This window comes from Kogia breviceps, chromosome 7, assembly GCF_026419965.1.
Source record: "Kogia breviceps isolate mKogBre1 chromosome 7, mKogBre1 haplotype 1, whole genome shotgun sequence".
NCBI lineage: Eukaryota > Metazoa > Chordata > Mammalia > Artiodactyla > Physeteridae > Kogia > Kogia breviceps.
The window spans coordinates 52851010-52878066 of NC_081316.1; the positions used below are offsets into that span (position 1 = coordinate 52851010).

Genomic DNA, 27057 nt, shown 5'->3' on the forward strand with positions numbered 1-27057 from the left:
TGGAGATTTTTGGAGGATATCTAAACCAAGGAGGTATATTATCACAGCTGAATACTTGGGAGATTAATCTGTCCTTAAGATAAATCTTGTGGTACAGAAATGGAGTGCTATCCTGCATTTATCCCTAGAGTGTGATAATAGAGGAAGTGAATCTTGGTACTGGTGAGGATTCAGCTCTGTCTTTTAGGTCTTGGGGAAAAAAACTGGGTATAGAAGACAATTATTAGGCATACTATTTTGGCACCTGTTCTTAGTATTTCCTATGGTTTTAACTCTGATAAATTGTTCCAGTGCACTCTCAAGTTATTCAGAATCCATAGAGATAGCTATAGTAGAAATAAATCTCAAAGTTAATCCCTAATTTGTTTTCCAACAGGTTCTCTGACTCTGAGAACACATCATGTTCAAGACTCCAAAATGGGATTTGTGATCAATGCGATCTATTCCATGGCCTATGGGCTACACAACATGCAGATGTCCCTCTGTCCAGGATATGCGGGCCTCTGTGATGCCATGAAGCCAATCGATGGACGGAAACTTTTGGACTCCCTGATGAAAACCAATTTTACTGGGGTTTCTGGAGACATGATCCTATTTGATGAGAATGGAGACTCTCCAGGAAGGTATTGTTACAATTCACCTCTAGACAATAGAGCCTGATCAAGCTATCTCTTGATCCTCAGGAGCCTGTTTCTCTCCTTTGTTGTTACCTAGGCTTCCTGGCCATGTCTGGCTAGTTCTGACATCACGAAGTAAAGACAGAGAGGGGAAGCCCCATTTCCTGTGGCCAGGAAAAAATATTAATGCTGATGTCTAAAACGTGCTCTTGGAATCATCACCACATTTCAGAGACTCAAACTTAGAGGCAGGAGCCTCACATCATCATAGATAATTAAAAGCCAGCTCTATGGTTTCCCTGTACATGTTTGCCAGGTTATTCCGTGTATTCTGATCTCTTCTTAGGCCACAGAACTATTCTGAAACAGGAACAATTCCATTTCTGGTAATCCAGAAATAGGGCTGAGGTGTTATTATATTGTTTGCTGTACCTACAGTAAGTTACAAGTCATTTTATTTTAGTATCCTCCAGCTGGAACACTTTCTCCCTTCTTCAGGAATAAATTGCCTTTCTCTCTGAAATTTTACCTTTCATTATTTATAGAGCGGAACCTGAGAAATATGAACTTACTCATAATTATAGGTCAGCCTCCAGGGAAGTCATTAAGTACCTAGAACTTACCAGTATTCAAAACTATCTCAGACTCTAAATTCTTCTCTTTTTTTTTGCCTTCTTTGTTTCTTTATCGGCACATGTTTCCTATCACAGTCCTTTCAAATAATAAGAGCTAATGTTTGTCTGACATTGCTTATGTGATAGACCCTATTCCAGCTAGTCTAAAAGTATTAACTCATATCATCCTCACAACAAATCCTTGAGGCAGGTGCTGCCCTGGTCCCCATTTGATGGCCAAGGAGATAGATGCTTTGGAGAGGAAGGATCTTGACTGAGGAAGTCACTGCATCTTTGGCAACAGCTGTGATGTGTTCAACATCAAAGTCCAGACTAAATTCCTAACTGACTCTTCACATGAGACTTTCAATCCATGAGGGATAATGTCATTGAAATGATATTCTGACTTGTAGCAGGGCTGGGTCTTTAATCTGCCCTGCATTAGGACAATCAGGGTCCTTTGGTCGCCTGCTGTAAAATCCCTGGTATTTTTCCAGCAACAGCTTTTGCTTGACAGGTGTGCTTGGAGAGGGTGTGTTTACACTCTTTTTTGCAGCTGATCCTGCCAACAGAAGGTCCCATGAGTCCCTCCGTGACTCACATGCCATGTGCCCACACATTGTATCAGCCACCTTGGTCTAGTTTGTTTCCATATTCCTGATGTGAACTGGAGTTTGTCCCTGATGCAGCTGTTACTGTCTCATGAGCCAAACTTTTTAAGTGACAGCAGTTCCAAGTCATGCAGCCAAGAGGAAAGCTGGATATTTTCTCTATTTTAGAGAGTTGAAGAGTATTGCTCCAAGCAAGCTGTTTGTCAAGATAAGATTTTTCAAATATTGTTTTCTACGTTTTGGCTATTCAGTACATTCGTGGGAATGGGGGCAGGAATGCAAGCATTTTCCCAGGGCCATAGGGAACTTCACATTTGTTGTAAGGCTTCTTAGGGCAGGTCAATGAATGAGCTCAGTCTTTAGGCTTAGGTCAAAGCCTAGGCTCTGATATCTTCACATGGATTTACTATTCCTGTGTGCACCCTAGATCACTGACATCACCTTGGGATTTGTTCATAGACTTTGTTGACTGCAGTTCCATTGGTTCAAACAGTTTTCATGTCATGTACCCAAGTCAGTTCCACAAACCAGACAGTGAAAAAATGACTCAGCTCTATTCCAGTGGGAAACCTTAATAGATCAGAACATCACTATCTCATTCACAATCCTCCAAATATGCTGGAATGGGGTACATTCAGGACATTGGTTCTTAGCCATTGGGGGAACATGAATCTCTTTAAGTTAATGAAATTTATAGATATTCTCTCAAGGATAATATCCATAAAATTCTGCAAACAATTTCTGGAAACTCATAGTTGTTTAGACTTTTCATGCATAACTAAGGTTGGGTATTACATTAACCCACTAATAAATTATCAGAATCTGCCTCTGAGGGCATAAGCCAAACTCAGGAAAAGGTGCTTTGCAACTTTTCTGTTTTTCCAATTAATCCAGTTATAGTTAAAAAATAATTATAACTAATATTTACCATGTGTTCTGAGCCAAGTACTTAGCTAAATCCTCTATATTTTAATCCTATGAGGTAAGTAATATTATCATGTTCTTTTCTAGACAAAGGCTCACAACTGAGGATTACAAAGATTAAATGACTTGTCCAAAGACAGTCTAATACATGAAAGAGTCAAGATTCTAACTCAATCTTGTGGGCTTCAATTCCTGACCCTGTACAACAGCCTGCCAATTACAGTATCAAAATCAAAACACCACTATTCTCCTAGAAATGTATTTGTAGGCACTATGTTGTTATTTCTCTGGAGTAGAAGTTGCAGTTCAGCAGGATCAAAGACATTCCAACCTGGGCAATGAATCAGAGGAGACTAGGGTGATTAGGGATCCCTTAAAATGCCAGAGTCACAAGAGGAAGATCCTAAACAGAGGAAGCTGGGAGAGGTGACAACTCACTCTGGCACACATACCTATGGACAGTTAGAGAGTCAAATTTAATCACTGATTTTAAGCCTCACATAATCAGACTAGTATCAGTACACATACCTTTAACGAAACAGTTGGGTCAAGTGGGTTACAGAATTCTTAATTTTTTTTTTTTTTTTTTTTTTTTTTTACTGTAATGAGCTTTTTGTTTTTTAACATCTTTATTGGAGTATAATTGCTTTACAATGGTGTGTTAGTTTCTGCTTTATAACAAAGTGAATCAGTTACATGCATATATATATATCAATATCTCCTCCCTCTTGCATATCCCTCCCCACCCTCCCTATCCCATCCCTCTAGATAGTCACAAAGCACCAAGCTGATCACCCTGTGCTATGCAGCTGCTTCCCACTAGTTATTTATTTTACATTTGGTAGTGTATATATGTCCATGCCACTCTCTCACTTTGTCCCAGCTTACCCTTCCCCCTCCCCATGTCCTCAAGTCCATTCTCTACGTCTGCATCTTTATTCGTGTCCTGCCCCTAGGTTCTTCAGAACCTTTTTTTTTTTTTTTAGATTCCATATATATAGTGTTAGCATACGGTATTTGTTTTTCTCTTTCTGACTTACTTCACTCTGTATGACAGACTCTAGGTCCATCTACCTCACTACAAATAACTCAATTTCGTTTCTTTTTATGGCTGAGTAATATTCCATTGTATGTATGTGCCACATCATCTTTATCCATTCATCTGTCAATGGACACTTAGGTGGCTTCTGTGTCCTGGCTATTGTAAATAGAGCTGCAATTCTGAATTTTTGATCTTACAGAAGTCATATAATGCCTCCTGCATACCGTGGAGCACATTTCTTAAACAACATATTAATATTTCTACAACAAAACATATGAATATTCATAGGAAGTGTGATAAATAGAGTATAAATAGTCTCATGATGGTGTGGGTCAAGTTCTGTCACTAGATAAGTTGAGAATGGGTCATGTTTTGCTGCCAAGTGAGTTATGAAAAAACTTATGGTTTTCAGAGCTTTAAGGATTTCAGGAATTATAGATAAGAAATATGGACCTTTACTGTTTGCCATCAAGGGGACAGACCACAGGTTGGCAAGCTATGGTCTACAGGCCAAATTGGGTCTGCTATCTGTTTTGGTAAATAAGGTTTTACAGGAACACAGTCTTTCTCATTTATTTAGAGACTATCTGTAGCTATTTCATGCTACACTAACAGTGTTGAGTAGTTTCAACACAGGCCTTAAATATTTACTGTCTGTCCCCTTATAGCAAAAGTTTTCTGACCCCCAATAGATATACAGAGAGTCCACTGACAACTAAGGTTTAACAAGCCTAGCTGTTGCCTAGGACTGACCATAAATGGGCAGAGGAAACATGGAGAGTCAACGTCAGCCTAAGTACAACTGACTATTTAAGGCAAAAATGTTAACATTATATTGTGGGGTTTATAAGTATGGGGATGTAAAACATTTGACAATGTGGCATAACGGAATGGGGTATAAAATTATACAGGGGCAAGTTTCTTATATTTTACATTAAGTGACACAACATTACTTTAAGTAGAATAAGTTAAATTAAGAATGCCTATTAAGGGCTTCCCTGGTGGCGCAGTGGTGGAGAGTCCGCCTGCTGATGCAGGGGACACGGGTTCGTGCCCCGGTCCGGGAAGATCCCACATGCCGCGGAGCGGCTGGGCCCGTGAGCCATGGCCGCTGGGCCTGCGCGTCCGGAGCCTGTGCTCCGCAACGGGAGAGGCCACAACAGAGAGAGGCCGGCGTACCGCAAAAAAAAAAAAAAAAAAAAAAAGAATGCCTATTAAACCTCTTGGGCAGTTAAAATTTTAATATAAGAGAAATAACTAAAAAGCCAAGAGAAGAATACTTTAAAAAATTGGTTAATACAAAATAAGGCCGGAAAAGAGGAAAAGATGGACAAAAACAGATATGACAAGTAGAAAATAAGGCTGGAACACTAGAAATTTGCAGATACTGACCTGGTTTGCACACAGATTCTTAATATGTGGCTCTGTCCACAGAAGGACTTAAAAAATCACCTTAGCCTCAGAACTGTGGACTGAGAGGACCTTAAGGGTCATATAAATCTAGTACTCTCCATAGTCCCTTCCCCCAAATGATGTTTCAGTTTCCCTGACAACAACCTTGCTTCAGCCCCTTGGGTAAAGAGAACCTCGCTATCTTCTGAAGAAGCCTGCTCTAATTTTCAGGGTTATTACCACTTAGAAAGTTCTTTGTTTCTGTTCAACTGAACCCTGCCTTCCTCTAGTTTCTATTTTGTGCTTTTTTTTTTTTTTAAACATCTTTACTGGAGTATAATTGCTTTACAATGGTGTGTTAGTTTCTGCTCTATAACAAAGTGAAATCAGCTATACATATACATATATCCCCATATCTCCTCCCTCTTGCGTCTCCCTCCCACCCTCCCTATCCCACCCCTCTAGGTGGTCACCTAAATAGACATTTTTCCAAAGAAGATATACAGATAGCCAACAAACACATGAAAGAATGCTCAACATCACTAATCATTATTTTGTGCTTTTAAATGAACTTTTTTCTTTTTGGTTGCAATACATTTTATCTGGTTTTTTTTTTGAACACTTTAGGAAATTCATTCGAACAGATTTTCAGTATATTTCAACACTAAACTGTGGCCATTTAAGGAAGAGACAGACGTGGGGAGGCAGAGAGAAAGGGGAAAGGAGGAAGAGGTATTAAAGAAGACAGATTACACAAACCCACACTCAGTGATGAGAGAGAAGGTTCAGGAGCAGAGATGGAGGAACCAAGGGGCCCAGTGAGAGAGAGCGAGAGAGCAAGAGTGAGAATGAGAGAGAATTAAACAATGGGTTACAACGGTAGAAAGCCATTATGTACTTTAATTCTTATCTAAAATTTAAGTAAGAGTATTTTTCAAATGCTCACTCTCACTTTTGATGGAGAATAAAATCTATATCCTATCTCTGAAAACTAAAAGAATTCATATTAATTGACAAGAGAAGGGAGGAGGGGTCTTCTTTTACAGAGAATTATTCTCAGCTATTTCTTTTTTTCATGTACTGCTACCAAAGATTTTTACAATCATGTTGTATTTTCACAGCTACAACCACTAGTGATAATATCTCTGTGATTGTCTGGTAAGTAAGAAATAACTACCAAAAATCTAAGGGCTAATTCCAGAGGGAGGATTCAGTATCTGTAATAAATTTAAAGTAGGTTGATTGTTTTGAACCAAAATTAAGGTTTAACTTATCTCAAAATCACTTCCCTGTCAAATATGACATTTTCCATTCTATAGAGTTATCATGTTTATTTTTCAAAAATTGGATCCCTTGACTTTTTACCATTTCTCCAATATAAAACAGATTTCTACAACAGTTAAGCAATGGAAGTTGATCTTTTAGCTCTATTGAGTTTATTTGGAGTAGACAAGAAACCAACAGCAGACTTGAAGTATTAAGAGTGAGTATAGACTTGCATTCTCTCCAATCTGGCATCACTCATTACCTCACCAAGCTTCAGGTCCATTATCTGTACAATTGACAGTTTGGACTAGACCTTGTCAAAGTTAAAAACTGGTAGAAATGGGCTGATGGCTCATTTGGGGGTAAGCAATGAAACTCTCTTCATATCTCTTCAAATCAGTAGCAGCAAAGAAAAAAAATCTTCCTGACACTAACATTTCTTTCTCCCAGCCTAGAACGTTCAAAGGTCATTTGCTCACAGGCAGCCAGTCACCTTTTGAAGCCTTAGAGGCCCATGTAGCCAATTTGAAGTAGCCAATGCCATAATGTATGAGTTCTTTTTACCTCAGTGCTCTGTGTTTGAATATCTCAACTCACTGCATGCTTAGTAGCCACTGCATAACTGTGACAGAGTGGAAATGTGTAAGACTCAGCTCTGTACCCTATAGATTGGTACTTTTAGAAGTGAAATTTAGACAGTTACTCAAAATTGTTACTGACTGCAAATAAAACACTATAGGATAACACTGAACAGCTAACCAAACTTAAGAATAAGTTAGGGCTTCCCTGGTGGCGCAGTGGTTGAGAGTCCGCCTGCCGATGCAGGAGACACGGGTTCGTGCCCTGGTCCGGGAAGATCCCACATGCCGCGGAGCAACTAAGCCCGTGAGCCATGGCCACTGGGCCTGCGCGTCCGGAGCCTGTGCTCCGCAACGGGAGAGGCCACAACAGTGAGAGGCCCGCATACCGAAAAAAAAAAAAAAAAGAATAAGTTAACATTCTGAAAAAAACACTACAGTAAAAAACGTGATTGAGGGCTTCCCTGGTGGCGCAGTGATTGAGAGTCCGCCTGCCAATGCAGGCGACACGGGTTCGTGCCACAGTCCGGGAAGATCCCACATGCCACAGAGCGGCTGGGCCCATGAGCCATGGCCACTGAGCCTGTGTGTCCGGAGCCTGTGCTCCGCAACGGGAGAGACCACAACAATGAGAGGCCCGTGTACCACTAAAAAAAAAAAAAAAAAAAAAAAATGTGATTGGGAGTGAAAACAGAATAGCATCATTTTCAATGCAGGTCCAAACAGATTGATGTCAGCTTTGCTCTTAGCATTTCTGTACTGAGCATTGGTAACCTGGTCACTTGAACCCAAAAGCTAGAAAGTCTTCCATATGTATCAATTTTCAGATAGCTCAACATGCTGAGCATGGAGGTTGAAAGAAGCATTTAGAAGAGCCCGTCTACCAATCCTAAAAGTCCTGGAAAATAAAAGCACAGGGTACTATGTGAAGACACTGTATACCTAAGACATACCTACAGATATGTCTACAGGAACCGAGGTATTGCTCACCCAGTTTCCTCAGATTGGAAAATTATTTCAGAAATGCTTCTCTGGAAATATGTGTGTGCGTGTGTGTGTGTGTGTGTGTGTGTGTGTGTGTGTGTGTGTGTGTGTGTAAAATCTTATAAATAATCACATTAACCTTCCCTCTTTACATCTCTATCCCCATATAAAGTCTAAGAATTCACAAGGTTCCAGTGTCTCCCAGCATTTTTACATTGCATGAGGTGCTTTAGAAGCTATCGATTTTCAGAATTATTTTAAACATCATTCCTGAAAGTATCTTTATACAATGAGTTTAGCCATTGACAAAGGGTAAAATGAGAAAGGTAAAAATCAGGTCATATCCAAATTACCTCCTCATTCCCTAAAGCTGAAGACAAGATTAAAGATTTATCAAAATTCTCCCTTGGTTATTAGCAAAGGAAAATTTATTATTTTATTTGAGTGGAGATGAAAACCTTGCTATCTTTTTAAGAAGCCTAAAAGTAGTACTTGTTTAAACTTCTTGAAGTTATTCCAAAACTGTCTTTCATCATGCTGAGGTCAAGTCACCTTCTCACATGGGATTATTTTCTATTTCAGGTATAAGCTTGAAAGTTTTAAAAAAAAGGTCTCTGAAGAGAAAGTGAAACAGACAGGCTTTTTGTTATTTTAAAGTGTACTGTCGTGGAAAATTCCAGTGTCACCAATATGACAATAGGTACATTTTGGAGGACAGAAATCTATTGCTTCTTCATAGCTGAATATTTATATTTTTAGCTGAATAATTATTATATTCTTGTTCCTAAGGTATGAAATAATGAATTTCAAGGAAATGGGAAAAGATTATTTTGATTATATCAATGTTGGAAGCTGGGACAATGGAGAATTAAAAATGGACGATGATGAAGTATGGTCCAAGAAAAGCCACATCATCAGATCTGTGTGCAGTGAACCATGTGAGAAAGGCCAGATAAAGGTAAAGTGAAGTCTGTGTTTCTTTAATTTTTGTTTTAAATTCAGAAGTATTCATTAGCATTGACTGTTTTTAACAAGTTTAGATATTTGTTTTGTCTTTTCCACTGTAAGCTTCAAAATTTTAGAAGGCAGTTTTTTTTAAATTCTTTTCTCATTAATTCCTTATGATATCTAGTAAAACCCACAATAGTCTTAGTAGTTGGACTGGCTGAACCAATTGATAAGTCATGTCCACACCCTTTCTACTCATGTAACCCTTTAAAGACATGCTTCCTGGGAATAAATAGTTCACAGCTGGAAACCACATCAATTTCTAATTAACTTAAATATTTACCCAACTCCTACTAATGTGATAGTTTACATTAATGGAACAAAAATAAGTCAGACACATTTACTCTTAGAAGATTTATAGCATAGATGAGGAAAAATATCATGGGCACAGATAAGTAATGTCATGTAAAATGTGATGACTTCATTAAGAAAAAAAAAAAGGGAGCTAAATAAATTCATACAAAAGAAAGGGGGTGGTGCAGTGGTTAATAAGACTCCACACTCTCAATACAGGGGCCCCAAGTTTGATCCCTAGTCAGAGAACTAGATCCCACATGCATGCCGCAACTAAGAGTTGCATGCCACATCTAAGGAACCTGCATGCCACAACTAAGGAGCCCAGAAGTCACAACTAAGGAGCCTGCCTGCCGCAACTAAGACCCAGTACAACTAAATAAATAAATATATATTTTTTAAAATGAGTTAATATACGTCAAATAGTACAGTGCCATGTACATGGTGCAGTAAAGGTGCAATAAAAAAAAAATTTTTTTTAAGGGACAGATTTCTTCTGAATAAAATGCCAGACACTGAACCATGCAAAATGGATATTACTTCAGAGAGAGATGTAGGGAAATGATCGTTTATGTACAGGGAATAATAACAGGAAAGGTACAGAAGTAGTCAGACTGTTCTGGAATAACAGTGAATAATCTAGGGAGAGTTACTCTAAATGGTTATTGTAAAAGAGAAAGTTGCAATGATAGATTGAAGCCACATTTGCGGAGAGTTTTGGATGCCATACTAAACAGGCTGAACTTAATTTTTTATTAACCAGGAGTCTGAGAATAATTTTGACCAAGATGCTGATATATAATAGGTGAAGATGCATGGGTAGAGTTATGAAACATAAAGAAAGAAAGAAGAGACAAGTTAGAAGGACACTGTGATAGTGGTGACAAGGTCCCTGAACTATGGAAGAAACAGTGAGAATGGAAAGGGGGTAGGGGAGGTATTTGAAATAAACATTATAGAGGTAGCCTCAATCAGCCCTGGCTATCAACCACAAAGCCTAAAATATTTCCTATCTGGTCCTCTGCAGAAAAAGGTTGCTGACTCTTAATATTCAGTGATGGTCTGCATCTTGGCCAATCATCTTGCAGTGTTTAACACTTCATGTGAAATTCTTTTTAGACTCACTTAGAATATCAATTGTTCATAATTTCCAGTTCTTCTCTGAGAAAGATTAGTCTGATAAATTACTACATGGAAGTTGTCTCTGTTTTTACCCTTCACAGCAATATAGTTTGAACCTGTAACTTCAAAATATTGAATGTCTGTTTCAAGAGATTTCTTTATATATACTTTTCTACCCCCTTCTCCTGGGAATAACTTACCCAGTGGAAGAATCTGACTCCCTATTATCATATTTTCAATACTAGTTAATTTATTATAATGGTTATAAAGTCATCTTTTAATCCCAAATTCTATTCTCCTAACCAGATCTCATTTTCTCTCCATTAAATATACAATTGACTATATTTTCTTGATATGGTTTAATAAGGTCACTGAACAACTTCACTAGTGATATCAACACATCATAGAATTGTTCAGATTTGTTAACTCAGTGCCCACAAAAGGACACTTAGTCTCAAAGGTTCAAATATATAACATACTGTTATTCAAAAAGAAAGCATCACTATTTCCAGGGTGCTTTTTTACACTTTTTTTTTTTTAAATTTTGGCTGCGTTAGGTCTTTGTTGCTGCGCACAGGCTTTCTCTGGCTGCAGTGAACATGGGCTACTCTTTTTGCAGTGTGCAGGCTTCACATTGCAGTGGCTTCTCTGTTGCAGAGCACGGGCTGTAGGCATGTGGGCTTCAGTAGTTGTGGCTCGTGGGCTCTAGAGCACAGGCTCAGTAGTTGTGGCGCACGGGCTTACTGCTCCATGGCATGTGGAATATTCCCAGACCAGGGCTCAAACCCGTGTCCCCTGCATTGGCAGGAAGATTCTTAACCATTGCACCACCAGTAGAAAAAAATGGAAATTAATCTGAAAGAGAACTGTCACCACCTCCTGTATTCAAAATGAGTGTGAAACAGGACATAAATAACAAACGAAAAAAAGTAAAACAAATCAGTTCTGAATGATCAGAAGAAGACACTAAGTTGTCACTATTTATTCAAAAAAAGACTGTAATATTGGAATTAATCTTGGAAAAGGGCATGAGCTTACTCTGGTAAAAAAACTGAAATTTACAAAGCAATGCAAATTGAATCACAGAAAGTTAGCACATTTCTAAGAGGAAAAATGCAACTGCTTTTGTTCGCCAGGCTACTAAGAAAGAATCCTTCAGCATTTGAAATGTGCCTCCTTGCATTACAAAATCTAGTAACTGTCCAATGATAGTTTTACCAAATGTGGTTGAAGTCACCCTGAAAATGAAATTCATGTCTCTATATGGATACTTATATGTATATTACTAATAAAACAGTTAATATTTTTTAAGTGTTCTACAGTTTCCAAATCATTGTGATATTCTATTTAATCCTCAGGAAACTCTATAAAGGCAGGTATTATTTTAAAAGCATTAGTCTTGGTTGGATGAAACAGGATCAGCTGGGAGACTGCTCAAGGATGCATATTATTTAGTGGCTATAAGTAAGACTAGAACCTTGGTGGCCCTTGATTCTCAAGCCAGTATTCTTTCCTCCATATCTTTCAAAATATCACGAACTCTATATTTATACAGGCCAATAAGGCTCAATATTTATAAGCAGTAACATGAAGTCCAACAGGCATTATTTGATCCCTCATTCACCCACGTGTTGTGTGAAATCACTACGCCTTAGTTTTCGTCCCTAAAAAAATGAATAAAATAAAACCAACCACCTTATACAGAGCTGTTCCAATGTTTCAATGAGATGACACAACATGGCATGCACTAAATCACCAGCAAACAGTCAACATTCTTATGAAGAATGCTTTCAATAGATTAAGCAGGTCTAAATTAGCAATTTTACCTAATTGATCTGGTTATTTTAGGGAAAGGATGTTTCAGCCTCTTTTGTCGTCATTTCCTACTTGTATTGTTGCAATGTCAAGAGTCAGTACAAGGGACAGTACAAAACAGAAGGGGTGCCAGCCTACAACTGTATTTGGCTATAGATATCTAGACATTATTATCAAAGGTCATTAAATAGAGTCAGCATCTAAGATAAGGATATGGAGTGTAACCACTCCTGTGTCTGGTTATTAATCAGAGTTTTAATTATTTATAGGAATGTTTAATGAATGCTGTCTCTATTCCACAGAAGCTATTCATGCACCAGTGGTGGAAAAAAAATAAAAGACATCCATTTCTAAAGAATAATATCTAGGACTCTTTCAACTGTTAAATTATTTCAATTATTTTCCATTGCCTTAAAAAAGTTAAACACATGAAGAGGTATATAATAGTCTCAGTGACCTTAACCATCTTTATCCTAAGCAAATCAAAACTACTAGAATAGGAAGGAATGGGCTGAATTATTGAACCAGATTTTTAGTAGAAACAGTCCAAGAGGTGATCTCCAGAAAAAACTTCATCTTCTGCCTCTTAATTCAAAATAAATTCCTAATTATTTTTTATCAATATGGATATATTTTTGAACTTTAGCAGGTATACAATGTGGGTTTTTTGGCTAACAATTATTCAACTAGTGGAGGGAAGCCAAGGTAAATCCAGAGAGCAAAAGTTCTTAATTTGAAGCAAAGAAAGGCACAAACTCTGGGAAAAATTCAGTTACATATACACATACAGAAATGTATATATATTTACATGTGAGCACAAACATGGACGCTTAATACAGGTATCTAAAGGTAATTACCAAAGATTTGCACTTAATTTCATTCTTGACCCTGTCACCAACAAATTTTATGATGTTGGACTGGTTGCTTAAACTCAGCCTGTTTCTTTAATTATAAAATGAAAATATTAATACTTACACTGCCTATCCAAAAACATTTGAAATAACTTACATGAAAGCCTCCTTCTGCTTTGTAAAGCAGTACATTTGAATAAAGGATTGCTAGATTTTTATCTATGTGAAAAAAATAATCAAAATTTTAACGATTTGCCTTAGGTGATCCGGAAGGGAGAAGTCAGCTGCTGTTGGACCTGCACACCTTGTAAAGAGAACGAGTATGTCTTTGATGAGTACACCTGCAAGGCATGCCAGCTGGGGTCCTGGCCCACTGATGACCTTACAGGTACATGTATCACAATGTCAGCACAGGTACATCCCGCAAAATCAACTCAAAAAGGACACAGACATGGGAGGAGGGGGGTAACATCTCCAAGAATTTCTCATCTTGGTGGAATTGTTTATGCAACAAAGAATTCCCTTAGGAACAGACGCCTTCCCAACACCTGGGCTAATCATGAAAATCTTTAGATCGCTCAGAGAAATCGGCCTATATTCCTGCCCTCACCCCCAAACTAGATCAGAATCTTTAGGTTTTCTACTGGGCATTTTCAGTCCATCTTCAGGATATTCCCAGAAGTTCCTAAGCAGGGCCCTAGTTAACTGTGATTTGAGGTGTAGAGAGAGAAGTATTAGCCGGAAGAGACTAAACTATACCATGACATATCCAAGAACAAAAAGGTAGCACAGAATTAGGTAGAATTTGGTCTAAAACTGTTTCTCTTATTGCTTTTCCTTAATCTAAACCAGAAACTTCCAACTAATGAGTTTTCAAATAATGTCAACACAGGGTAAGGCTCATCTCTGCTTGGTTTGGGGGGAGTTTGGGGAGGGGGGTTACTTTTTTTGTTGTTTCTGTGATGTTTTGGTTTATGAGTTTTTTCCTCCAAAAATGTGAAGGAATTATTGTCCCTGTGTTCTCAATATGATATTTCATAGCCATTTCTAATCTTTACATTATGAAAACAGGATACCTTCCATCTTTCCTTCCAATTCCTTCAATAAACATTTAGCAAATGCATATTAGATGCCTATTTGCCTACCACCAATATAAAGATGTAAAAATGAAGATATGCCCTCTATCGTCAAGAAGTTAATGAGGGAGATAAACAGTAAAAATGTAATTACAATAAAGGACACAGGTTTGTGGACATGGAGTATGAGGAGGGAACCTGTGAAACTAAGTTTTGCAGGGAAATAAGAGAAGAAGACATTCCAGGCAGAGGGCCCACCATGTGGTATGTCAGGTCACCCAGTGGTTTTACAGTTAAGGTGGATTAAGCACAAACTCCTAGAGGCTAGAGAATTATAACGTCATCAGTGTTAGACTTGACCCCTCATAGGACAAGAGATTATCCATGGTAGTTGTATTAGCTTATTCCAAAAACCTGGTTCTAAAAATCCTGTGATTCTGGGCCTTTCGAAGCCAACTCACATTAAGACTTGTTTTCAGTGATTGGTATTTATGCAGAAGACATTGTTTTTCTTAAAAAAAAAAATTTAAAAATTCTGATTTAATAAAACACCGAAGTACCTTGTGATAGCATTTGTGTCCTACTTTCACCGTTAGATGATAAGCTTTCTGATACTCATACATCCTGCTATCCCCAGAGCCAAGTCAGTGCTGAACACAAAGTCTTTAATAAATTTAGTTTACAGGTAAACTAAAGCACACACACACACACACACGCACGTACACACACACATACAGTAAAAATGTAAGAAAGAAAAAAATATGATTGGTTCTCTTGTGAGGGAAATGAAGAGCAGTTTTAGTGATCTTTTCCTTTATACTATTTGTTTACTTTTTTTCTAATTTCTAATTTCAATATGGATTATCATTAAACTGGAAAACTATTTCACAGATTCAACTATCCACATGGCTAAGCACCTTGAACGTGAATATGCAGATGTAATTTTTTGTCCTATGTTCTGTAAAACTATCACAATGAACATGGTCTGCTTTTTCATTCATTCAACAGAAAAGTATTTTATTATTACTATTTGCACTATAATAATAGATGCTGGAGAAATTGGGGTTAAAAATAGACATGGTTCTTATATCACTTACCATCTTGTTGGGAGAGAGACATTTCTTTCTCTCTCTCTGTCTCTCTCTCTCACACACATACACACACACACACACACACACACACACACACACACACTCAGACACATACAGACAGGCATGGACAAATTGTGTTAAGTAGTATGAAGTAAAACAACAAGAGTAGGGCTTCCCTGGTGGCGCAGTGGTTGAGAGTCCACCTGCCGATGCAGGGGACACGGGTTTGTGTCTTCCCAGATCTTCCCGGTCTGGGAAGATCCCACATGCCGCAGAGCGGCTGGGCCCGTAAGCCATGGCCGCTGAGCCTGCGCGTCCAAAGCCTGTGCTCCGCAACAGGAGAGGCCACAACAGTGAGAGGCCATCGTACTACAAAAAAAAAAAAAAAGAACAAGAGTAAAAAAAAAAAAAAATGAAAATATTAGGGGAGATATAATTTAAATTTGGGGTCATAAAAGATCTCTGAAGAAGTGAAGATTAGCTGAGACCTAAATGATAAATACAGAAATAGCTATCAAAACATGATGAGAAGGGCGTTTCTTGCTGAGGAAAAAGCATATATAAAAGTCAGTTTATGGATAAGCCAATGGAAAAACAATGTCAGAAGAGATCAGAAAGGTAGCAGGGGTTAGATCATATACTGTATAGCCTTGTAGAACAGGTTCAGGATTTGAGTGTTTAATACCAAGTTCAATGAGAAACCTTTGCAGGGACTGTAGTAGAAGAAAAAACATGATTGGATGTATAATTTTAAAACATTACTCTGGTTGCTGTGAGGGAGAATAATTTGGATAGGGATGGAAAGTGGAACGAGGCAGATAGGCAGGATGGTTACTGCAGGTTGCCACTGCAGGTACCAAGAGCTCTTGGTATCTTGGGCTAAACAGTGCATTGGCAGATTTCAGATATACTTTGGAGTAGAACCAACAGGACATACAGATGAATTGGTTGCCAACAGATATTAAGTAAGGCTACCAAATTTTCTGCCTTGAGGAAAATTTGCATTATTTGATAAGGATCAATAGACAAGATCAGCCTGAGATGTCTTTGAGATTTTCAAGTATGAATTAATTAATTTAACAAATTAAGGCCTTAGTCTGTGCCAGAAATGTAACAGAAACTGGAAATGTAAAATTTAGTCTAAGTTTCCAAGAAACTTACAATCTAGTGGGAGAAAAGCATATAAGTAAGTAACCATGCAGTAGACCAAGTGCTGTAGGTGAGAAATGAGCAAAGTATTATGGAAAAATGGAGACGGGCACACCTAACCCTGGAGAAATTAGAGAAGGTTTAGTCTTGAGGCATAATCTTTAAGCTCATTTTTTTTAAAGTGAATAAGATCCTATTGAGAAAAGTGTGCAGCACTAAGGCTATAAATGGCACCATCATCCTCCTAATTTCTCCAAACAAAAAGAAGTGAGTCATCTGAACTCTTCTCTCTTCTTGGCAACCCATATCCAGTCACTTAGCAAGTCTGCCTATTTGCATTGCTAAATATTTTTCTCCCTCCTTCCTCTCCATTTATTGGTACAACTCTTCCCTTGACTAAGTTATCATCTCACATTTGACTACTACAGTTCTTTCCCAGTTTATTTCCCTACTCCCAAATTTATGCCACATGCTTCCAAGTTTGTTTTTCATCTTGCTACTAGATAATGTATCCAAAACACAGATTTGTCTCTTTCATTTCATTGCTCAACACTGACCAGTGTTTTCATATCTCTATGGGATATGTCCAAGTTTTTCAACATGGCATACAAAATTCCTTCTCTCCCTCACCCTCCTATGATCTTTCTAATTTCAATCACCACCACTTTATAATTCGCATTTTACATTCTAGTATCAAGGGCTGCTTATAATTCTCATCTACACACAATGCTATTCGACTCCTCCATGTCCATACAGGTGTTACCTTCCTTGCCTGAAATGCACTTACTCCACTTTGTTTACTCCTGCTCACCTTTCTCACTCAGCCCAGATGGCACCTTCTCTATGATACATTCTTTGTGGTACTTAGACTAGTAAGTCCTTTATTCTGTTATTTCTTAAGCAAATTCTGCTTCCCTCTTTACATCATTTTCAAACTGGATTTTAATGGCCTATATACTTATCTGCATCCCCTACTGAATCATTAGTTTCTCAAGGACATAACCATATCTCAATCACCTTTGCATTCTTAGCATCTAACACAATGCCTGACACAGAGTAGGCACTCAGTAAATGAATGTCAATCTGCAGTAAATGATGGGGAATGTTACAAATGAAGATGGAAGTAAGTATTAGGGCCATCCTCTGAGACAGCCTTTAACTAAGGAGTTTGGACTTTATCCTATAGACAAGTGTGAGGCCAGTGAAGTTTTTCAAACAGAAGAATGAAATGATTTTCCTCTGGCTACATGCATACATGTGAGTGTGTGTGTGTATATGTGGGAGGGGAAAGAAAGTGGGAGGGGAGAAGGGAGAATAAATACCAAACCTGAAAAGGTCTCCACATTGATATTATGTGAGATTTAACCTTTCATTAAGATCTCCAGCACTTTTCCAAAGAGCCTATAGCTGTTTGCAGCCCATCTCATTGACTCTGATTCAAAGTAACTTGGCAGTTGGCACTGCTAGCTAAGCCAGAAGACTGCTCTGATGGCTTCAGCTATTCCAAAGCCTGCCACAGAGATTCTTGGGGCTGGCTTCAGAGGATACTGTAAGTCTTTCTTCTACCCACCCGGCTTACAGTTACCCCACTTCAGCCTATAACACGACAGCTCAGGTCACTTTGGGTCAGCGCCCCCATTGTGATAATGGCAACTAACACATACATGTTTCCTGTGTGCCAGGAACTCTTTGAAGCATCTTACAAATGTTAACTTATTTAATCCCAACACAGCTCTATAAGATTGTTAGCACAGTTAGAAATTTTAGAATTGAATAATTGTTTAGAAAAACAACTAGGAGTGGCAATCAACTGACATTAATGTCTATATTATTATATTTAGCCACTTACTTTTATATATTCATAGAAAGATGTCTGAAATGAGCATTACCTTAAGAAAAAATGTTTGAGTGATGAGATTGTGGGTTACTTTTTTGCACATACACATACACACACACACGTATGTGCGTATAATATTGAATTAGAGTATGTATTTCCATCAATATATCCACTAAAATAAATTTTAAGCTAGCCATATTTTTAATAGCCATCATAAATTGGCAGGAACAAGGAACCAGGAATTGAGAAGAGAAAGAAAGAAAACCAGGCATGAAAACCAGGAAGCAAAGAAAGAAAGAAGATTTTAAATGGAGGATGAGGGCAGAACCTAACAATATTTCTAATTCACATTATTTTCATTAAGTACAGCAAGTAGTTATTCTTTCTCTAACAATCTTCAGGCATCCATGTTAGCAGTGAATAGGATAAACAGGACCTCTGCCTTCAAAGTGATTATCATCCTAAATACTGACAAGTAATAATAAGATGCTGAGCGTTAACAGAGAAGACTAGAATGGTGTAGGAGCCTGTATCAGGGGAAGCTACTTAGATGAGGTTTAACATTGCCTCTTCAAGGAACTGTGTACATGCAAGAATTAAAGTAAAGATGGAAGTTGGCCAGATTCAAATGAAAGAGTGTTTTGGACACAGAATACAGAAACTGAGGAGGAACTGGGAGAATGGAGGCATGGGGGAAGGACTGAGACAGGCAAGCCAAGCAAAGGCCAACTCTTGCAGGGCTTTGGAAGCCATGGTAACTATTTTAAAGTTTATTCTAAGGGAAATTAAAAGACATTATTTATTCATTCAGCTATCTATCTAGTTATTCACTCAACAAATATATAACTAGCACTTCCTCTGTTCCCGGCAATGTTCTAAGTGCTGAAAATATTTCTCTGACCAAAACATAAAATTCTCTGCCCTTATGATGTTAACATTCTAGAGAACAGTTTTAAACAGGGCAATTATTATCTCCAGGAGTATCCAACAATTGAATAAGAAAGGAAATGCAATCATGAGGGACTGCTTTATAAATATTATACACATTGTCAAAATGCAAAGTGTAAATATTGTTTAAAAACATGAGTAGAAAGGATACTGATTTCAGAATGATGGTTTCGTCTGGAGAGAGATGGGAGGGAGTCAGGTAGGATTTACAAGAGAGGTTTCGATTATATCTGTAAGCTGTGTGTATATGCAATTTGAGACAAATATGACAAAATATCAACATTTGTTAAATCTGGATTTTTACATTTGTTCTGCACTTCCCTGCATATTTAAAATTTTTATAATTTAAAATACTTCATATGATTTGAGCTATTTAAATACTGAATACTAGAAGATAAAATTTTTAAATAAAGACTAAAAGTGGGGACTTTAAAAGAAGGAAGAGAGAAAACCACAGTAAGGAAATTTTGCAAGTCACAATGTGAATCTGTTGGTGGTTTGGACTGTGATGATGTAGTGGAAATGAAGGGCAATGAAGGGATCAGAAATTTAAATCAACAGGAGGAAGTCATTGTTTTGCTGGGAGAAGAACATAACTGCAATGTGGTCTGGTTTGAAAGAGGAAGGAGGAAAAAATAGTGGAAGGCAACAATTTGTCTCGGCACTCAGAGAATTCCTTACAAGCTTCTGCCAAGACAACTATTTCACTGCACACCATTCCCCAACAGATACATGCAAAAACTGTCCTAGAAAGAATCTTTAATTTATTTTCTCTCAAAGAATTTGGGATGGGTTATAAGTAGCAGATCTTTAGCTGCCCAGTCCAAAGCTAAAGCCGTGGAAACCATTTCAGGTGGGTCTGCCAACTCTGGCAACCTTCCAACAAACCCAAGTAAAAGGAAAAAGCAAAAACAACACGGCTTTCAAAAAGTAACTCAGCGGGAAGCTTTATGACAGAAAGTTAGAATGATTTCCTGCTTCTCACAGGCAAAGAAATGTATCTTATTTATTTTAAGTGCAAAGCTGTAAAATGGAAGGAGGGCAGTGCCTATCAACCTTTTAATGTCAATAGGAACATTCTCCAGGAAGTTCCTTTGGTTCCCTAAGTTACCTAATTGCTTTGGAGGTTGGAACCTTTGTATCTTCACTTCAGGGGCCAAAAGAGAACAGAGTCAAACAAAAGGGAGTTGGTGGGAAGCTGGGAGGGAGTGGAGGATGAGCTCCAAGGAGGCAGAACCACCGACAAGTTTTACAACTCCAGCACTTGAGTTACTCTCTTCCTATAAATACTTCCTTCATTTGTGTTCCTCACTTTGTCCCGCTTTTCTTGAGACTTTTTTTACCTTTTAATAAATAAGTAAATAAAAACGTGGGGAGAAGTGCTTTTCCTCACCAATATTTTTTTAACATCTTTATTGGAATATAATTGCTTTACAATGGTGTGTTAGTTTCTGCTTATAACAAAGTGAATCAGCTATACATATACATATATCCCCCATCCCCTCCCTCTTGCATCTCCGTCCCATCCTCCCTACCCCACCCCTCTAGGTGGACACAAAGCACCGAGCTGATCTCCCTGTGTTGTGTCATCACCAGTATTTTTAACTATCTTATGCATTATCCTTTTGAATCTTATGAGGTAGACTTTATTATTTTACAGCTGAATTAATTAAGACCCAGGAAGATTCTATAAGTTGCTCAAGGTCATAAAACTAGTGGAAAATCAAGCCCAGGCACTGTGATTCCACCATTTTCTGCTACACCACATGCCATTCTTCACAATCACGTTTTGGAGCCCCATATTTCCAGGAAATTACAGAAAGAGAAAAACTTCAGCTTTCAAGCTGGTAACACGTTAATTATCTCCAGGTTGCTATGATATTTTTCATTTCAAATGTGTGTAAAAAGTGCTGCCCATTTGATTACTACAATTCAATTTGGATGAGGAAAGGGTAAAAAAACCCTTTCCGTTTATTATGTGTTTCTGATTCTTTAGGGGGAAATCTGTTATGAATTTAGATGAGAAATATGTGGTTTTTATTATTACAATGTTAATAAATAGTTCCTGTTAATATTTTAAAAGGAACAGGTTTTCATAATGGCGACCTCTAATTTCTTGGCTTATCTAGGTTACATAATAATCTGAATAGGAAAACATTTTCTACAGACTGGTTACCCTATCACTCATTCATTCAGCAGAAGTTGTTTTTTAATCAAGTTTCTACATTGTTTTCAACACTGTGCTAGGTTCTATCGATAAAGATACAAATGGAAGGTGTCTGAGCTTCCATTTTCATGCCATCAAACATCCACAGAAGAAGGCTGACTTACATAATTGCATTAAGAGTATAACATATGATACATATGATAACTGAATTGTGCATTGGTGGCATGCAAGACAGAAGTACTCATTAGCAAATAGCTCCAACTTGGTTCAAACAAAGCACTGGGCACCGGACACATAGTGATCATGGAGCCACAATTCCTACCCTCGAGTATCCCAGAGCCTGGCAGACACACACGCAAACAAAGGGCAATTTCAATACATTAAGTATGCGAGGCATATAGTAGAAACTGATTTAATGTTTGTCCAACAAATAATAAGAGAGAGAGAAGGAATAAGGGAAAGAATGAATGAATGAACAGACCAAGAAAGGGAAGGAACGAAGGTGGAAGAAAATAAAGTGCTAGCCTGAGAGTAAAAACGAATTACACTGAGGAGAGAAAATTAACCAGGTCTTGGAAGTTCAGTGCTACCTTCTGGGAGGAAATGGAAATAATGCATGTGAAAATGAGAAGTTAACCAGGTAAAAGGGAGAAGAATTTTCAAGGAGAAAGAAAAACCCTAACGAATATATCTAAGGAATGTGTATTCAAAAATATTTTTTCCAACATAACCTAGCTGTTTTGAGGCAAGTTAGTCACTATTTCACATTCACTTTTCCTATCAAAGCCTATTTATGGAAACCATCCTTTTCTAAAGACGAAGCATCATAATGGTGACCAGCTGTAAATGGAAATGACTACTTTGCTTAACAATAGAATCCCCCCCCCAGGTCCCTAAGCATTTTCTAGATTTTCCTTACATTTGTTACATAGACTCACCAATACCATCTAAGGAAGGTAAAATTTATGACAAATGTAGTATTAAAAAATACAGCTGAAATTTTTGGCTGCGTGTGAGACATGTCCAGAACAATTCATCTTTATTATCTTCCAGTAACATAGTGGTTTAAATCTCAAAAGGGTTGGAATTAGACACATCCATGTTGAAATCCACAATCCACCAATGACTCACTGTGTGACTTTAAGCAAAAATAAATTTCCTTCTCTGAGCTTCAACTTCCTCTTACATAAAAATGGAGGTAACAGTAGTAACTAGTCCACAGAATTATTGGAGAGATTAAATAGCACACAAATAGTTTGGTACCTGTTAACAGTTTGGTTATATTAATGATTATCACTCTACTGTTAATTAAGTTTAAAAAATATAGTGATGAGAAATGAATACAGAGATAGATTGATTGATTTAAAGATAAATGAGAAAATTTGGAGAAAGTTCCAACCTCTATTGAAAGTCTTCCCCATTTGAAAGTAAGATCCTCTAAGTCAATGGTTGTCTAGCCCAGTAAATGGCACAGAATAGGCAATGAATTTGCATTTGTTGAACTAGCTTACTATTATAAATATCTCTTTTAATGTCACTTACATTACCTTCTTAGGTTTCTGATTCCAAATGAATGGGTTACACAAGGTTAACGTGATTTGGAAACTCCAGAAGGATAGTCATGAGCCACAACAATACTAAAAGGGCATCTGGCATGTTTCTTTTCTTCTTTTTTTTTTTGTTTCCCATTTATTTCTTTTAGGTTCTAGAGTGCTGATAAATTCAACTACAGTGCCCACTCTTTACTGTTTTTCTTTAGATTAATACATTTTGCTGCTATTTTGTTATCAATGCATGCATGACAAGAAGTACAATAATGACTACTTGTACATTAACAACTGGACGCATAAACTAACCGCATTTGTTATTTTCTGTTAATGTTGGTTGTTTCCAGTTTGCCAAAGTACATTAAAAATATATTATGTGAACACTAAAATTAACACAGTTTAATAGTCACCTGTTTTTGTCTTCCATTCTAAATTGAAATCCATTACTGAGACTGATGTTTTATTCCTCTTATGCTTGAAATTGAATTCTTTTTCTTTTCCTTCCATCTTTTTTTTAATCATTCTCCCCGATCAAAAGTTTTTCTGGTTTCAGTGGATAATAATGGCATCATTATCCACTTTTTCTGTTTTCCTCAATGACAAGGAAAAAAATTAACCTTCTCAGAGGGAATCTAGCATCTATTGCTTTTAGTGTTTTTACATTTATATCTAATTCTGTGTTTGAAATAAATGTAAGAATAGTTTTGGAGTGTCCCAGGGCTCAGTCTTCATCCTCTTTTCTATCTACATTTGCTTCATTGGTGATCCTAACCAGTCTCTTGCTCTCAGTTATACACTGAAGATTTCTGAATTTAAATATGTAGCCCAGACTTCTCATCCGATCTCCAGACTTGAATATTCAACTGCCTACTTGACATATTTATTTGAATGTGCGATAGATGTATCAAATTCTACATTTCCATAACTTAAATCCAGGTCTTTACCTTCCTGATCCCCCAGGCTGCTCTATCCTTAGCATTCTATATTTCACCTGATGGCAAATCCATTCTTTCAGTAGCTCAGGCCAACAACTTTGGAATCATCTCTTCTGTTTTCTCATATCCTTTGGTCAATTGGTCAGGAAATTCCACTGACTCTTCCTTCAAATACAGAAGTCTACCACTTCCCATTACCTCCACTGTAAGATCCTGGTCCTGGTAATCATTGTTAATCACCTTTACTAGTGAAATAACCTCCTAATTAATCTTCCTGATTCTCCCCCTGCCACTACCTATAGCCCCTTCTCAATAGCCCAGGCAGAGATACCTTTTTAAAAAGTAAGCCAGATCATGTTATTCCATTGTCTAAGAACCTACAATAGTTTCCTCTCATTCAAAGTCAAATTTATGTTCTATATGACCTAGGCCTTTGTTATGTATCTGGACTATTTTCCTCTTTATTACATCTCCCTCTATCCCCCAACACATTGGTCGTTTTGTTCTTCTGTTAAGATATCTGGAAGGCTGTTCTCCTAGGGTCATTGCCCTAGCTGTTCTCTCTGCCTGGAATGCTCCACCCCAGATACACATACTGCTGTTATTCTTGCCTCCTTGAAGTCCTTGCTCAAATGTCTACCTTGACCAACGTGTTTAGTACTACAAACTGTCCCCCTTAACCCTCTCTTCTACCTCTCACTTTCCCCACTTCATATATAACCTTTTATTCCATTATATTGTTAATGTATTAACTTATTTTTGCTGATCATACACTGTCAGTCTCCCCAGCTGGAACACAAGCTAAAGGGTAGGGGGTTTCTGCTTGTTTTGTCCACTTGGGAATAACAAGCTCCTAGAACACAGTAGACACTCAATAAATATCTGAGTCACAAAATCAGAAAGGACATTTGGATGGAAGACCAACCACAGGAGGAAAATGCTTTTTGCTACACAGATTATTTGCAAAAAAAAAAAAAAAATGACTGACTAAAACCAGAGGAAAGGGAGCCTGAAAACAGTCTAGCAAACCAGGAAATTAATTGTAAAACACTCATTATAGCTCAAATCATGTGTGTAAAATTCCCTTGATCCTCTATTGGTTTTAAAGTGACGACTTTAATGTTTTATTCTAGTAAAGTACAAAAATAGTTTTAAGCATTTTATTTTCTCAGTCCTGAAAAATTGCTTCACTGCTATTTTTCAGGTAATCGGTCTTTAATTTCTCATATGCAAATTCTTCTACAAGGGTTCCTCCAGACTAAAACCCTCACTGTAGGGAAGGGAGTTCTGTATTTCCATTTTATGTGTAGAAAAATGGAGACACAACTAAAACATGCAAGGACAGTTCATATATAAAGAGATCCTTGGTAATCCAGTCAGCCACGGGCAGAAAGCAGGCTGAAGAAGCTACTTGGTTGTAAAATGTGCCCTCTCTCATAAAAATGGAAAAAGACTCAGGTGGAAGGATCCCCATCCAATGAAAATATCTCTGAATGCTCACTGTTAATAAATAAATTCCAAAAAAGTAAAAACAAATGGAGAACAAATAAATAGAGGAAGCGTCTCGTATTCACCAGAATTATTTGTGTGCAAGCTGAAAATGAAATGCATGTCTCCTGATTCAATTGTTCTCTCCTCCATTAACATAATCATTCATTCATTCAACCTGTTTAACTGCATGTTGTGTACTGGCTATTGGCTTGGCACAGCAGAGCAAAAGGCAAACAGTCCCCTGCTCTCAATTTGCTCTCTACTAGATGAAACAGACAAGCAAGCTCACTATGAGCATAACAGTTGTGCTATTATGTGCAAAACAATGTTGTGCAAGTGCTGTGATAGACACTGGCACAGGGAACTGCTTGAGCACATGGGAGGAACCTGTCACTCCAGGAATCAGAAAAGCCATCCCCAAAGAAGAGCTGGAAAATGAAAGAAGAATGAGTTAGCTAGTGAGGGGAAAGGGGAAAGGTAAAAATGGAGCAAAGTATTCTAGTCAGCACATTTTATTATTTAAATTCATGTGCTGCGTTTTTACTCTCTTATTCATCTGCAGTATGACCAGAAGTCATATTTTTCCAAAGCTGGTCCCTACAAATGTGCATCTGATAATCCTTCCCCTCAGCACTCTGCAGAGCTATTAAATCATTCTTTATGCCTAATTATGAAATTAATCTTTGCATACAATTTCAAAGTCCCCTATAAAATGTAACCAATAAAAAAATATAGGGCTTCCCTGGTGGCGCAGTGGTTGAGAGTCCGTCTGCCGATGCAGGGGACACGGGTTCGTGCCCCGGTCCGGGAAGATCCCACATGCCGCAGAGCGGCTGGGCCCGTGAGCCATGGCCGCTGAGCCTGCGCGTCCCGGGCCTGTGCTCAGCAACGGGAGAGGCCACAACAGTGAGAGGCCCGCGTACCGCAAAAAAAAAAAAAAAAAAAATTATATATATATATGCAATAAACCCTGAAGGGTATGAAATAGGCTGGGTCCAATGATTAATGGGTGGCTGTGAGTCCTCTACGTGGCAATGTTAGGAATGTCCTACAATCAATCCTTGTTCTCGTGTGCTGTGGGTACTTGGTGCCCAGAAAAAAAATTTCCACAGTAGAAAACTTCAGGAACACAAAAGTAAAAATTTACCAATCAATGTCTGGCTAGCAACCCTCAGGACATATAAGCCAGGATGAGAACCTAGCTGAAGCATTTGAACCAATGAGATTTCTCAGAAGGGAGAATGGGTCTGTGTCAAATATTTATGTCAAATATCAAATACTTATGCCACCACTAGCCCCTCCTTGCACATGGCAGTCATTGCCAATTATTCATGATTCTCCTTCCTACTAAGTAACCTCAGGACCCCTTTGAAAGGAACACTTTGATCAGTTTGTCTCTGCTGATGTAACATAAGTCAATCAGTTAAGCAATCAATCAAAATGTTCACAGAGTTTTAATCTCAGCCCCAACACGTCAGATTAAACCTCATATCCTTCCTCTGTAAAACAGAATTACCTACCTCACTTGTTTATTATGAAGATTACCTAAAATATCTAGGATAACACCTGACATTTACTAGGCATTCAATAAATGTTAGTTTCTGCCCTTTTTTAAATGCTGGCATAAACAGGAATAAAGTGGCTTCCCATTGAGGCAGTTTCCATAAAACCTACCAAACATTTTGGAGAGAGACTAAA

The 27057-nt window shown here is 37.9% G+C and overlaps 1 protein-coding gene across 6 annotated transcripts in view; it reads left to right on the forward strand.

Moving 5' to 3' along the window:
* The window catches only part of GRM5 (glutamate metabotropic receptor 5), a 552365-nt gene that overhangs the window by 455230 nt on the left and 70078 nt on the right, over positions 1 to 27057 (forward strand). For all 6 annotated transcript variants that reach the window (XM_059070417.2, XM_067038305.1, XM_067038303.1 and 3 more), the window contains 3 exons: positions 377 to 623; positions 8818 to 8986; positions 13380 to 13506. In XM_059070417.2, the coding sequence (XP_058926400.1) occupies positions 377 to 623; positions 8818 to 8986; positions 13380 to 13506 (543 nt within the window). The remainder of the gene's footprint in view (positions 1 to 376; positions 624 to 8817; positions 8987 to 13379; positions 13507 to 27057) is intronic.